Here is a 15269-nt window from a genome sequence, read left to right on the forward strand (position 1 = left end):
TCTTGGGTTAGAGTTTTCTTGCTTGAGGGTACACTCGGGTACACTATTCTATCTTATTTCTCTTCCTATTGTTTTGCTAAAGGTATTTTAGTTTATATAGGAAATATTTATTTAAATGGTGTTACTGTTCTTAAGATATCTAATTTTTCCATGTTTCCTTCACTCACTGAGCTATATCCCTGTTGGAGCCCCTGGGCTTATAGCATTCTGCTTTTCCAACTAGGGTTGTAGCTTAGCAAGTGATAATAATAATAATAATAATAATAATAATAATAATAATAATAATAATAATAATAAGGGTTTATGGCGGTACTTTTTAAAACTCAAAAATCCTTATGAGTTTTCATGTCTGTACTGTATCCTGGTAGTTCTTGGAGCCTGGAAGAATGTCTCAGTATGCGGTTTAGTGGCTGGTTTAATTGATGGACCAAAATGACACCCCCACCTCCGACAATAAAACATAATGGGGTCAAAATCACAAGAGGAGAAAAACGTGGGTTTCTGATGTTAATTGCTATGAAAATAAGCCAAAGATGGATCCACATTCAACCGGAAAATTTATGCAAGGCTCATGCAGCCCTGTGTCGCATATGACTTAATATTGAAATGATATTAATTTCTCCTTTCTTTTTGTTCTTACTTATTCCGACATGGTAACAGGATGACCTCCCCCCCCCCCCACCAAAAGAAAAAAAAGCTATAGAAACACAGTGACCCCAATATTTGTGTGTGCAAGGAAGTGGCTGCGGTTAGCAAGTGCCTGGAGGTCGAACTAGAGCCAGGTTGTTAATACCGGTAAAGCACTTTGAGTGAAATATATTGTTTACAAAAAAAAAAAAAAAAAAATCGGTTTCGAAACGGCAAGAGTTTGAAATATAACAGTGACACTGCTCGTCTAGTATTATATTATTTTAAGCATGCTTCATTTTTAAAATGTCTGCCCCTTCCCACGGGCCATTGCTAAATTTAGGGTACTTCCCCTATTAGCGTGCTTTTTTTTTTTCCATTCGTATGGGGTAAAACAGTTGCCTTTTTTTTTGAAGGACTTTTGCTCTGGCTTTTGAGGTGGACCGTTTTTTTTTTTTTTTTTTTTTTTTTTTGTATGGAATCAATTTTATTCTCAGTAAGGTTGAGCATTCATCTATTTTACTCATCGTGATACTATTTAATATTATTAAAGAGTATTATCGAATACCACAAATTACGTATTCCTAATAACATTGATAATGCCTAATTATTATTATTATTATTATTATTATTATTATTATTATTATTATTGTTAGTATTATTATTATTATTACCCTACTTGCTAAGCTACAACCCCAGTGTGAAAAGCAGGATACTATAAGCCCTGGGGCTCCATTAGGGAAAATAGCCCAGTGAGGAAAGGAAACAGGAAAAAATAAAATATTTTGAGAACAGTAAAAACATTAAAATAAATATCTCCTTTATAAGCTGAAAAAAATTAACAAAACAAGAGGAAGAGAAATAAGATAAAATAGTGTGCCCGATTGTATCCTCAAGCAAGAGAACTCTAACCAAAGATATTGGAAGACCATGGCACAGAGGCTATGGCATTACCCAAGACTAGTGAACAATGGTTTGATTTTGGAGTGTCCTTCTCCTAGAAGAGCTGCTTACCATAGCTAGAGTCTCTTCTACCCTCAACAAGAGGAAAGTAGCCACTGAACAATTACAGTGCAGTAGTTGTAGTTAACCCCTTGTGAGAAGAAGATTTGTTAGGTAATCTCAATGTTGTCAGGTGTATGAGGACAGAGGAGAGTATATAAAGAATAGGCCAGACTATTCGGTGTATGTGGTAGGTTGGCCAGGGCACCAGCCACCCATTAAGATACTACCGCTAGAGAGTTATGGGGTCCTTTGACTGGCCAGACAGTACTACATTGGATCCTTGTTTCTGGTTACGGTTAATTTTCCCTTTGCCCACACATACACCGAATAGTCTGGCCTATTCTTTACAGATTCTTCTCTGTCTTCATACACCTGACAACACTGTGATTACCAAACAATTCTTCTTCGCCCAAGGGCTAAACTACTGCGCTGTAATTGTTCAGTGGCCACTTTCCTCATGGTAAAGGTAGAAGAGACTCTTTAGCTATGGTAAGCAGCTCTTCTGGGTGAAGGACATTCCAAAATCAAACCATTGTTCTCTAATATTTGTAGTGTCATAGCTTCTGTACTATGGTCTTCCACTGTCTTGGGTTAGAGTTCTCTTGCTTGAGGGTACACTCAGGCACACTTTTCTATCCTATTTCTCTTCTTCTTGTTTTGTTAAAAGTATTATATGGTATATATAGGAAATATTTATTTAAATGTTGTAACTGTTCTTAAGATATTTTATTTTTACTTGTTTCCTTTCCTCACTGGGCTATTTTCCCTATTGGAGGCCCCGGGCTTATAGCATCCTGCTTTTCCAACCTGGGTTGTAGCTTAGCAAATAATAATAATAATAATAATAATAATAATAATAATAATAATAATAATAATAATAATAATATGTAGTGAAAGGGAAAATGAACCGTAACCAGAGAGAAAGATCCAATATAGTACTGTCCTTGCAGTCGAAGGACCCCATAACCCCATAGTATCTCAACGGGTGGCTGGTGCCCTGGCCAACCTACTGCCGTTGATAAGTGATACCTAATAACCCAGTATTTAGTACCTAATGTCAAATGTAAATAGTTCCTATTACCACGGATAAGTAAGACTTAAATGTAATGTCTTTTTCCGGTGGTAATTAATACTTTTAATCCATCAGGAATAGCTAACCCAAAAGTAAGATTATGTGGAAAACTATGGAGAAATTATATTTAATATCAGACGTAAATAATGTTTGACATCGATAATATCAATTAATACCAGCCATTTTTCTTTCTGCCAATAGAACTATAAATAAACCACTCTGTTCGGTGGACATTTAACAATGAAAAATTAGAACTAATTAATGAGACGCCTAACTTTTGCTGAGTTTTTTTTTAAGATTTTTATTGTTGCTTTCAATAATTGTCTCTTTTTCAGGTCAAAATTCATTATAAATGTTTTTATCTATTTGATTATGTTTATAAAAACATTTTTACGTTTCTGCGTGGGGTTTATATATTCGATTCACTTCAAGCTGAGTCCTCTTAACTTTTCGTTTCCCTTGCTTAAACCGGGTGGATGTACAACCAAGGCCTTGGTATAACTCCCTGTCTTTAAGAAATGTCAACCTCTCTGAAGATGTGAGTTCGACAGTGAGCATGGCATTGAGAATCAATATACCTCATTTCTGATATCTGCAAGCTAAAGGTTTAAATGCCACTCATGAATGGAAGGGGCAAGGAACATTGACATTGCCCTATCAAGCAGGACAATGCCCTAGAGACTGACCATTTACGTCTGATCAGCGCCAAAGCCCCATCTCCACTCAAGTTAGGACCAAGGTGGGCCAGGTAATAGCTGCTGATGACTCATTAGATAGACCTATAGGTTCTCTCAAACCTAACAAAGGATGGCGAGATTGCAGCGACCAAAGAAACTAACGAGTTTGAGCGGGACTCGAGCCCCAGTCTGGCGTTCACCCGTCAGTAACGTTACCGCATCGGCCACCACAACTGACTAGATTAGCTTTTCGGTCACGTGAAATTAAGAATCTTTGATATTTATTTACAAGACTACGGTCTTCATATACTGCCAAATTATACAAAGCCATTGTTTTCCTCTACTACTGTTTCATGATTTAAAACAATTGGGCACATGAGATACAAGTTAAGATAATAAAAAAAAACTATGGAATAGTAATAAAAAAACTAGCGTGGTTTCCTCACTAAACGACCTGGAACTGACATCGTCAACATAGTCAACCAAACAGAAGTTCGTGATGTCAGCGTACATTTGATATATATTCAAATATATACCAAATTAAAAATGTAGTAATTACTCAAAAGTGTCAATAAAATATACAATTCACAAATACTGAAACTTTTGAGTAATTAATATATTTTCAGTTTAGTTTATATTTTGAATATATATCAAATGTACGCTGACATCTCGAACTTCTTCTTGGTCGACTATGCTGACGATGTCAGTTCCAGGTCGTTTAGTGAGGAAACCACGCTAGTTTTTTTTTTTTTTTTTTTTTTTTTATAATTCCATAGTTTATTATAATTTGAACTTGTTTCCCATGTGGCGTATTGTTTTAGATTATGAAAGTTCAAAGTTGGAGCAAATGCTTTTTTGTTGACCAGGCGGACATGAGTCTTTTTATAGTTTATTTATGACATATTTGTTTTTGATGTTGTTAATAGTTTATATATGACATGTCTGTTTTGACGTTGTTACTCTTTTTAGAATGATTTATTGTTAATTTGTTCTCTTCATTTATTTATTTCCTTTCCTCACTGGGCTATTTTTTGCTGTTGGAGCCCCTGGGCTTATAGCATCTTGCTTTTCCAACTAGGGTTGTAGCTTGGATAGTAATAATAATAATAATAATAAAAAGTAATAGAGGAAAACAATAGCTTTGTATAATTTGGCAGTATATGGAGAGCCTGGTTTCTCTATTCGAACCTCCTACTAATTTTATCAATTCCTCCCATGAAGTTAAATTACGCAGAATTGTGAGCTAATTGATATTAACTATTACTGATACACTCAATGAATACTTAACGAGCCGGGGTTCTCTTTAATCTAATGTGGTGTTTAATCGTCATTCAATGTTCAGCTCGTGTTATTATTATTATTATTATTATCATTATTGTTATTATTATTATTATTATTATTATTATATTTGTTATTATCATTGTTATTATTATTATCATTGTTATTATCATTATATTATTATTATTATTATTATTATTATTATTATTGTTATTATTATTATCATTGTTATTATTATCCTTATTATTATTGTTATTATTATTATTATTATTATTATTATTGTTATTAAAGTTATTATTATTATTATTATTATTATTATTTGCTAAGCTACAACCCTAGTTGGAAAAGCAGGATACTATAAGCCCAAGGGCCCCAACAGGGAAAATAGCCCAGTGAGGAAAGGAAAAAAGGAAAAAATAAAATATGTTAAGAACAGTAACAATATTAAAACAAATATTTCCTATATATATAAGCTATAAAAGCGTTAACAAAACAAGAGGAAGAGAAATAAGATAGAATGATGTGCCCGAGTGTACCCTCAAGCAAGAGAACTCTATCCCAAGATAGTGGAAGACCATGGAACTGAGGGTCTGGCACTACCCAAGACTAGATAACAATGGTTTGATTTTGGAGTGTCCTCGTAGAAGAGCTGCTTACCATAGCCCGAGTCTCTTCTACCCTTACCAAGAGGAAAGTGGCCAATGAACAATTATAGTACAGTAGTTAACCCCTTCGGTGAAGAAAAATTGTTTGGTAATCTCAGTGTTATCAGGTGTATGAGGACAGAGGAGAATATGTAAAGAATAGGCAAGACTATTCGGTGTATGTATAGGCAACAGGAAAATGAACCGTAACCAGAGAGAAAGATCCAATGAAGTACACTTTGGCCATCAAAGGACCCCATAACTCTCTAACGTTAGTATCATAACGGGTGGCTGGTGCCATTGCCGACCTACTAGTGTGTATTGGTATAATAATATAAGATAAAAAAAAAGTATATGGGTTTAGTTGTTGATGTGTGTACCTATATTAGATTTTGCTTGTGACTGTGTGTTTGTTTACGTATGTTGGAGTTTCATTGCGTAGTTATGTGAAATTTTCCTTGTTTATATGCATGAATATTTGTAACTAAATATGTTCTCGTATAATAGTTTACGTTTGTGTTCATGAAAGGCTGTTCGCGCTTGTGTTTGCAAATGTTTTACTTGTGTGTGCTTGTGTTTACTGAAAAAAAAATGCTCTGTTGGCATATAACCCTTCTGATCACATAATTATCTCTGTGCATAAATACTGCACACCGGCAGGAGACAGAAAACTTTCGAATACTAAAATAACACTGCCCATAATAGGGTAAATAGAAGACATCTACCGTAAATTATGAACACTGCCGGCTGCAGAGTTAACCTTCTCTCGTGAGATAGGTGAGCGTAATGCTTTATTGCGCGTGAGAGAGAGAGAGAGAGAGAGAGAGAGAGAGAGAGAGAGAGAGAGATGTGCTATACCCGCTGTGCCTTAACCGGTGAATCGAAATTTGGCGCGTGAATATGGCTCACGAGCCCGAGGTTACAGTAAATGGAGCCCATGGGCCAGGACTCAGGGTCCTGATGGCTGGCCTACCCTGCCAAAGACAGTAGCCGGGCGAGTCGCTGGGATTATCGTGAGGACTTTCCCTCGTTAGTAGTTCGCGCTGGCAACAGATGGCGCTGGTACATCAAAACAAATCGGAGCAATGCCGAAGCCATGATTATGTGGAGTACTCATTGTACCTTAAAATTAATCTATAAATAGATGGAGCATTTGTGTTGTCTTATATCGAAGCAATGTTAAGATAAGATTGTAGATTTAATGTATATATGTTTATACTTTATTACAGTCCGAGATTTTACTTTCAAACAGGGCCTAATCGAAGCTAAGACCACTTCAAAAGCCCCTTATTTTACTAATGTAGGCGCAAACACGTTCCTCCAGAACAAAATATATTAAATGGAGAATAAAAGCAGGGCATCTTTTCCGACCACATTTCTATATAGTATGAGGTTGTGGTGACCTACTGGAAGCAACCAGCTTGGCGCTCAAACTCGACAGTTCCTTTGGTGTCTGCAACCTCACCAGTCTTGTGAGCTAATGGTGGGGAGGGGGGGATTCTATCGGTCTACTAGCTGAGTCATCAATAGTCATTGCCTGGCCCTCCCTGGTCGTAGCATGGGTGGAGATGGGGCTTGGGTGCTGATCATGATATGTACAATATATATGGTCAGTCTTTAGGCCCATGTCACTGTGCCTTGTCTCTTCCACTCGTAAGTGGCCTTTAAAAACGTGTGTAAAGTCTGAAGATTAGTCATAGGCCTATTCTAAATGCGATATATACATTAGGGTGTTTAATAACAATAACAAACTATTACACACACACACACACACACACACACACACACATATATATATATATATATATATATATATATATATATATATGTATTAACGCATCGTCCTATGTAAAGGAAGATGGTCCTCTGCTTATGAGAAAATAAATGAACTAGCAACATGCTACTCAAGTATAAAAAAAAAGAATAAACCGTAGGTACACTAATAATCAATACGATTTAATACAGATATTACAAGATGAATATTACGAGATGAATAACATTAGACTAATTATTGGTCCACTATTATAGTAACATCTGAACCATCCAAAGTACGGAATACAGCATTTTTTTCCCCCTTTAGGAAATTAGTTGGGCGCTTCGGCAATAGATGTCGCTGATCAAGCACACTGGGGTTTTTCGGTGGGCTTTCTTGTCTTCCCTTCAGTACTGTCTTTGCCTCAGTGTTAAGGGTCTCTCTCTCTCTCTCTCTCTCTCTCTCTCTCTCTCTCTCTCACTTGAAGAGAGAGGGGAACGTTTCCCCTCGTTATCTCTTTTCTATAATTGTTTATTTACTTGTTTATTTGTAGCACACAGTAAACTTGATGATCAACTACACACCCGTTCAAAGCAAAGACGTGAAAGTGTTCCAAAGTTCATTCAAATCGACGGACAGTATCTGCAAGTCAAATTACCGAATAGATTATCTGAATATATTATTATTATTATTATTATTATTAGCTGAGCTACAACCCTAGTTGGAAAAACAAGATGCTATAAACCCAAGGGCTCCAACAGGGAAAAATAGCCCAGCGAGGAAAGGAAATAAATAATCGATTTAAGAAGTAATGAACATTTAAGATAAAATATTTTAAGAACATTAACAACATTAAAGTAGATATTTCATATATAAACTATAGAAAGATTTATGTCAGCCTGGTCAACATAAAAACATTTGCTGCAACTTTGAACTTTTGAAGTTCTACTGATTCAACTACCCGATTAGGAAGATCATTCCATAACTTAGTCTCAGATGGATTAAAACTTCTAGAGTACTGTGTAGTATTGAGCCTCATGATGGAGAAGGCCTGACTATTAGAATTAATTTCATGCCAAATATTACGAACAAGATAGAACTGTCCGGAAAGATCTGAATGTAAAGGATGGTCAGAATTATAAAGAATCTTATGCAACATACATAATGAACTAATTGAACGACGGTACCAGAGATTAATATCTAGGTCAGGAATAAGAAATTTAATAGACCGTAGGTTTCTGTCCAACAAATTAAGATGAGAATCAGCATCTGAAGACCAGACAGAAGAACAACACTCTAAACAAGGTAAAATGAAAGAATTAAAACACTTCTTCAGAATAGGCCTAATGTTTTTCTCAAAAGTAATAGTATTATTAGTAAGAACCAGATTTACATTAACAACAGAAGGCTGCCAAACTGGGTCTTGCTTTTTTAAATTATCTATCGTTACTTCATACTGTTAATGAATAATCTCTCTCTCTCTCTCTCTCTCTCTCTCTCTCTCTCTCTCTATGTTGACGTATTGTTCCTTTTAAAATTATGTTTACTAAAGCTTAATTATATGTGATCATTTAGGAAATTATGTGTAACTATATTTGACTAAGAACTTTAACATATGAATACACAAATATGCTCTCTCTCTCTCTCTCTCTCTCTCTCTCTCTCTCTCTCTCTCTATTTATTCATTTGTTTTTATTTCTAATTTTTTTTCACCTTAGTTATTAATTGTTAATTAAACATGATTAAATCGGAATCAATGACCACTGATGTTATGATGCCATATCATTACAATTCCTTCATTTATTCTCTCTCTCTCTCTCTCTCTCTCTCTCTCTCTCTCTCACAGGGGCATGATTATGTGCACAGGCTGCATACATTAAGTCTTGTTCTGCGGACATAAGCGCCAAGTTACTTGAAAGGTATATGCACAAACACAGGGCATGATAATGATATTTGAGAATGAGTGTAAGCTACGCATATCATTAGGCATACTCGAATATCAATTTCCCAGTAATCGTCATTAAAAACTCGAAAGACTATTATTATTATTATTATTATTACTTGCTAAGCTACAACCCTAGTTGGAAAAGCAGGATGCTATAACCCCAGGGACCCCAAAAGGGGGAAAATAGCCCTGTGAGGAAAGGAAAAAAGGAAGTAAAATATTTTAAGAAGAGTAATAACATTGAAATAATTATCTCCTATATAAAATATAAAATCTAACAAAACAAGAATAAGAGAAATAAGATAGAATAGTGTGCCCGAGTGTACCCTCAAGCAGGAGAACTCTAACCCAAGGCAGTGGAAGACCATGGTACAGAGGTTATGGCACTACCCAAGACTAGAGAACAATGGTTTGATTTTGGTTATGGCACTACCCAAGACTAGAGAAGAATTGTGTGATTTTGGAGTGTCCTTCTCCTAGAAAAGCTGCTTACCATAGCTAAATAGTCTCTTCTATCCTTACAAAGAGGAAAGTGGCCACTGAACAATTAGTGCAGTAACCCCTTGAGTGAAAAAAAATTGTTTGATAATCTATGTTGTCAGATGTATGAGGACGGAGGAGAATGTGTAAAGAATAGGCCAAGGCCAATAGAATATTGGCCTTGGAATAGGCCAGACTACTCAATGTGTGTGTAGTAAAAGAGAAAATGAACCGTAACCAGAGAGAAGGATGCAATGTAGTACTGTCTGGCCAGTCGAAGGCCCCCATAACTCTGTAGTGGTAGTATCTCAACATGCGGCTGGTGCCTTGGTCAACCTACTACCTTCCATGAACACTTATGCACACGTATCTCAATAGAGCCGTAATGTGATTATTCTGACGTTGAGCTGGAATCACACTAGGCTTTTCTTTTTTCGCCAGCAGCTGCCCAAAATGGAAAGCACGAGATGTTGTTGATAGATATCTTGGCTTCCCAACTGGACGGGAAGCAGCGCGCATAAACCGCAAGCATGACGTCAGATGTAAACACAAAAGATGTCGGCTGCAAATAGCACGTGCTCTTGCTTGGCAATCTTGGGTCCAACAAGCCCCAAGAGATAATAAAAATCTGTTTTTTTTTTTCATCCTGTGGTAGTTGTTGAATTCTTCAATTCACGTAATATACCGATAATACATATTGCAACAGTTGTAAAATTTCTTGCCGGCCTGGAGATATCAGCTGATCGGTTTCGTTTAACTTTTGCCCCATTTGCTCCTCGAACTGCGATTTCGTAGTGTGATATTACAACACTTTCGCTCGCTATCATCGGCTGAAGGTTGGCGTAAACCTCAGACAAGAAATGACTTGTGCGTTTTCACCATTAGGCACTTGAATATTCACATCATGATAATGTCTGATAGTGATCTGTATAGGATTCTTGGTGGGATTATTATTATTATTATTATTGATGTTGTTGTTGTTACCTGCAAAGCTAAAACCATAGTTGGAAAAGCAGGGGTTCCAACAGGGAAAATAACCATGTGAGGAAAGGAAACGAGGAAATACGATAATTAATTACCCAATTAAAATAAAATATTTAAGAACTTATATACGCACGTACTTTTAATCACGTACATCAGTGTGTGGATATTGATAAAAAAAAAATAAAGAATTTTCAACCGTGATCTTAAATAAGTGAAAGTGAAAGTCAGAGCATTTCCGAATCTTCCGCTGTCTACTTTCCCTAACCGTTTGGAGTCTTTTGATCCGGCACCCGAAGTTGCTATAGCACACCCTTCATCAAAAGACAACTGGGTTTGGCAATCCCTCCCGAACTCAAAGCACACATGGTACGCAAAAACCTTATGACAGAGAGAGAGAGAGAGAGAGAGAGAGAGAGAGAGAGAGAAATATGTACGATTTTGAGTTTAAATTCATTGTTTTTAATGTGCCCCATTTGCGATGAGAATAAGTGTCTACAGTATATGAGGGGGAAATAAAATTGCTCTATTTCACGTGTATGGAAACGATAAAGTCTAACTGTAGTTAGTTTAAAGAGAAGAGGCATCGCCATCTTATCACGAAGACTTCTATCCTACTTCGAAAGACGAGTCGTGGCAATGAACCAAATGTTATACTTTGTAAGTGTACCATTGCCTGGCTTTAGCAACAGACACACATAATATATATATATATATATATATATATAATTATGGCTGGAGAATTACATAAATTCCAGAGCTCCAAACTCACCTGTTTATTATTACATAAATCTGGTATACTTGAAAATTAATACCCGAGCTCTGAGAAAATTATGCAACCCCCAGATGGCAATATATAAAAACACTGAATATCCAAAGGTCTCTTACGTTACTTTCAAAACAAAACTGGGTAAATATAAACTATTCAAAAACAACCTCTTAATACAGTTCTTAATCAGGGAAAATGAGCAAGCACTATTAAGAAATACTGGTGATCGAAATGATACACTCTTTACAAAAATAAATATTTTCTATAAAAAGTTACATCAATATTACAAAAAGAATTATCACCAAAATCCAATTACTCGAATTATTAAATCTGAACAACACCTTAGACTAAGACAAGAAAATGTTATCTTAAAAAAAAATTATACAATCACTTGTTTCACTGGAAATTAATTTATAGAAATATTTAATTTTGATAATTAACGAAAATAATCAACACTTTAACACTCTAATGATTAAATCCTTAATGAAATTTACATAAATGTAACTGATCCACTTACGTCTTTTGGCTCACATGAGGTTTCCGAACAGATAAGCAAAATAAATACACTTCACTGTTTTAACCTAAATCTCACCGGGCCAGTTACAAAAATTTTATATCAAATAAGTACTTACATTCACGCAATACACTTGAAATAACATTCAATGGATTCGTCAACGTTTGAACTCGCTACACGCGATATATATTGGATAGAAATTGTTAATCACTTTTGAGAGGGCACACATTTGATGGACTTGAGAGGAGAGAGGGCAGACGAACTTTGGCTCTTTCAAAGGGACAGGCTGGATCTCCTCTGCTGCTTATGCATTCATGGGAGCTAAATATATGGACTTACTTATTCTAGATCATGGACTTTTTTATTCTAGATCCTTTTAGGTCAGGGGGTCTGGAAGCTTGGGAGGCAGTGCTTATGGCGCCAAAGTTGCCAACTGAATAAATCGAACGGGGGAGCCAACCATGCTTGCAAGACAACCCTTTCTCAGCTAACTTCACCCACCTACTCCTCGAAACATTAGAAAATAGAGTAAATCTTTTCCGAGAAATTTCATGCACATTCTAACCACGTGAAAACATAAAGATGATGTAATAGCTTGTGTTCATTCCTCGTATGTGTCGTACAGCATACCTAAACGAAATTACATAAGACTTTGTAACAAAATATGTGAAATGAAAAATTAATTCTTAAAAATTATGTAAATTTACATATACTGACTTGAATTGAAAATACAATGAAATGAATGACGAAAGTTTAATGTAATTTACATACATTTACTTAAACCTACATGAGAGAAAATTGCCTTACGAGCTGGCTATATACCTCTTAAATACACAAATAAAATATATGAATAAAATATTTACTTTATACTAGACCAGCTTCGTAAGAATATATATATATATATGTATATATATATTTATATATTTATATATATATATATTTATATATATATATATATATATACATATATATATATATATATATACATACATGTATACAGTATACTATATATAACTTGTACCGGTATGCAAATGACGAAAATCATTGTTAATGAACATAGTCATTTTGCACAGTACATGTATAAGACATTTAATTCTTACTAAGGACAAGGAACGTGCCAGTGAACAGCTGGTATTCAGAGAGAGAGAGAGAGAGAGAGAGAGAGAGAGAGGTGAACCGTTGGTATAATCTCTCATGGCCACCGGGTTGTGGGTGAGACCGTGAGAGGAGGGAGGAGAATATAAATCTTGGTTAAAAGCTTGGAGGAATAATACCCAAAGGTTAGAAGGAGATTCCTCTAGACATGAATGGCTATTGTCTTTTGAAAAGAGAGAGAGAGAGAGAGAGAGAGAGAGAGAGAGAGAGAGAGATATTAACCTCGGCCAAAGGAGATCACCCATGGTAGTCGGTTTGTGGGTGGAGAGAAAGTTATAAATGCCAGACCCGTTGAGGGCCAAGACTGCCAGGCTTAGGACTTGGCCCGTGTTTATTTATAATAATCTTGAGCGATGATAAACTACTACCACTGGAATGTGCATTCCCCTTGGTCTGTCGTGAACGAGCTCAGTTTTAATTAAGGATTAGATGGAATCGTGTGGATGAATTTTCCTTAATTAGCCTTTATTATACTAACATTTTTTTTTCCAATTGTACTTTTCTACATTTGGTTGTGTGGATGTGAATTTGGGTTTTAATTTGATTTAATCTCTTTGATAAGGGAAATGAGTTGTATAATAACGTGAAATTTCATGTACAACGGAAGAATAATACATATCGTGTGCAAACAGGTATTTTTCAGAAAAAAATAGTAATCGGTAACTCTTATTTATTTCCTGTACCACGCAAAGTTTTTTTTTTTCTTCTTCTTCCTGTGCTGCTCTCGAATTTACGTCTTAGTCTCAAATCTCGATGTCGTAACAAAAGTAGCGGTGTGTGTGTGTGTGTGTGTGTGTGTATGAGTGTGTAGCCTTACGGGCTACGAGTACGGTCCCACAGTCCCCGTATGTCTGTTGTGCTGTGTAAAAGGAATTTTTCTCGCTCCCTCCGTTCTTATTTGCAACCCTGGTTTGATTACTATGGTCGCCCAGGTATTGAAGATGGAAGACCCCGAAACCGACGATAGCGCTGAAGAAACTGAAGAAGGTAAGAAATCTCATTTCAACAGATATAAAATCCATCGTATATTTGCCTATCCATCTCCATTTTATGTTCCCTACGTGTGTGTTGCTTCATCTCATTTCTACATTTTGTGTTCTAAAATCTAGACAATTTAGATTTAGATTGTCCCTCTCACTTTCTCTCACCCCCTTGTAAAATGTGCAATATTATTATTATTATTATTATTATTATTATTATTATTATTATTATTAGAATGGAAGGAGTGTTTTCGCAATGTCAAAATGTAGGTCATTTCGTTGGTACATGGCAATGATGGCACCTGATCGCCTATATGGTAGCCCACTATCATAGCCGGTGAGGAAACACCATCACCACATGACTTTGGATGAGGAATATAGATACTGGAGAGTGAAAAATGTTTTTGTGCAATTCGATATCTTAATGTGGAATGTTTTTCAAAGTTATCTAAAGTGATTCTCAATCGCAGTTTATATTTATAAACTTTCGATGTGGACATATAAACTAGCGAACTAGTTGCACAAGAAAATGCAGATGTTGACTGCAGAGTATAAAATATTAGAGAGAGAGAGAGAGAGAGAGAGAGAGAGAGAGAGAGAGAGAGAGACGTATGTGTTAACGGTTGTGTTACTCATTGGATTGTAAACTAAATGTGTCCTACTCCTTAGGGATGTGGGCTGGTGGGCAGAGCAACTTCGAGTAATGGCGGAATATTGGCGGCAACTATGTTGTGCCTGGTGAAAGTGCGTGTTGTTGGTGTTGACGAAATGGCTGGTTATGAGACATGGTAAGGTGTGCATTGGGAGACTGGTGGGGAAAAAGGGAAAGATACTTTTATATCTGCCAGTCTTTGGGATGAGTTGGCTGCTATCGTAATTTCGCCTTCCGTCTGCCAAAAACGAAGATATGTACTTACTCTTCACCAAGCGCACGTCTGGCAAAGCCGTATGTCAACACTAGTCAATTTCATAGCTAAGCGCCTTGAGAGAGCGACTGTGAGAGTGAGAAATACAGTATATTCTCTCCCAAATAGCTGTTAGACTTAATCTCTATCTTTTATGTATAGACAGGCTCCCCCATGTGCCTTTCATTCGTGATTCCTATCATTGCACTAACTCTCAGCCTTTAAACTTCACGTGACTAAAGAATCGCTGGCGAAACCTTGTTGGGGAGACATACCAATCATCAACAGCCAAACCATGGTGGGCATTTCTACGTAGCTTCATGATGCACCCTCTCTCTCTCTCTCTCTCTCTCTCTCTCTCTCTCTCTCTACCGGGGGTATTCACACGATAGCTGGTGGGTATAGTCATGGAAACAGTTGAGAGTTCGAATAGTAGGGAATGCTATCGAAAACCAGATGTTTTTTTTTTATCTTTTTATCCGTA

At 36.3% G+C, this 15269-nt stretch overlaps 1 protein-coding gene across 7 annotated transcripts in view; it reads left to right on the plus strand.

Moving 5' to 3' along the window:
• tws (protein phosphatase 2 regulatory subunit tws) overlaps positions 1 to 15269 on the plus strand; it is a 183569-nt gene that overhangs the window by 53550 nt on the left and 114750 nt on the right. The window contains exon 1 of one of the 7 annotated variants that reach the window (XM_068350027.1): positions 13707 to 13887. The exons of the other annotated variants lie outside the window; for them this stretch is intronic. Within the exon in view, the coding sequence (XP_068206128.1) occupies positions 13821 to 13887 (67 nt within the window). The 5' untranslated portion in view covers positions 13707 to 13820. Of the gene's footprint in view, positions 1 to 13706; positions 13888 to 15269 lie in introns of those variants that run through there. 7 annotated transcript variants of the gene reach the window in all.

This window comes from Palaemon carinicauda, chromosome 26 (genome assembly GCF_036898095.1).
Source record: "Palaemon carinicauda isolate YSFRI2023 chromosome 26, ASM3689809v2, whole genome shotgun sequence".
In the NCBI taxonomy this organism is placed as follows: Eukaryota; Metazoa; Arthropoda; class Malacostraca; order Decapoda; family Palaemonidae; genus Palaemon; species Palaemon carinicauda.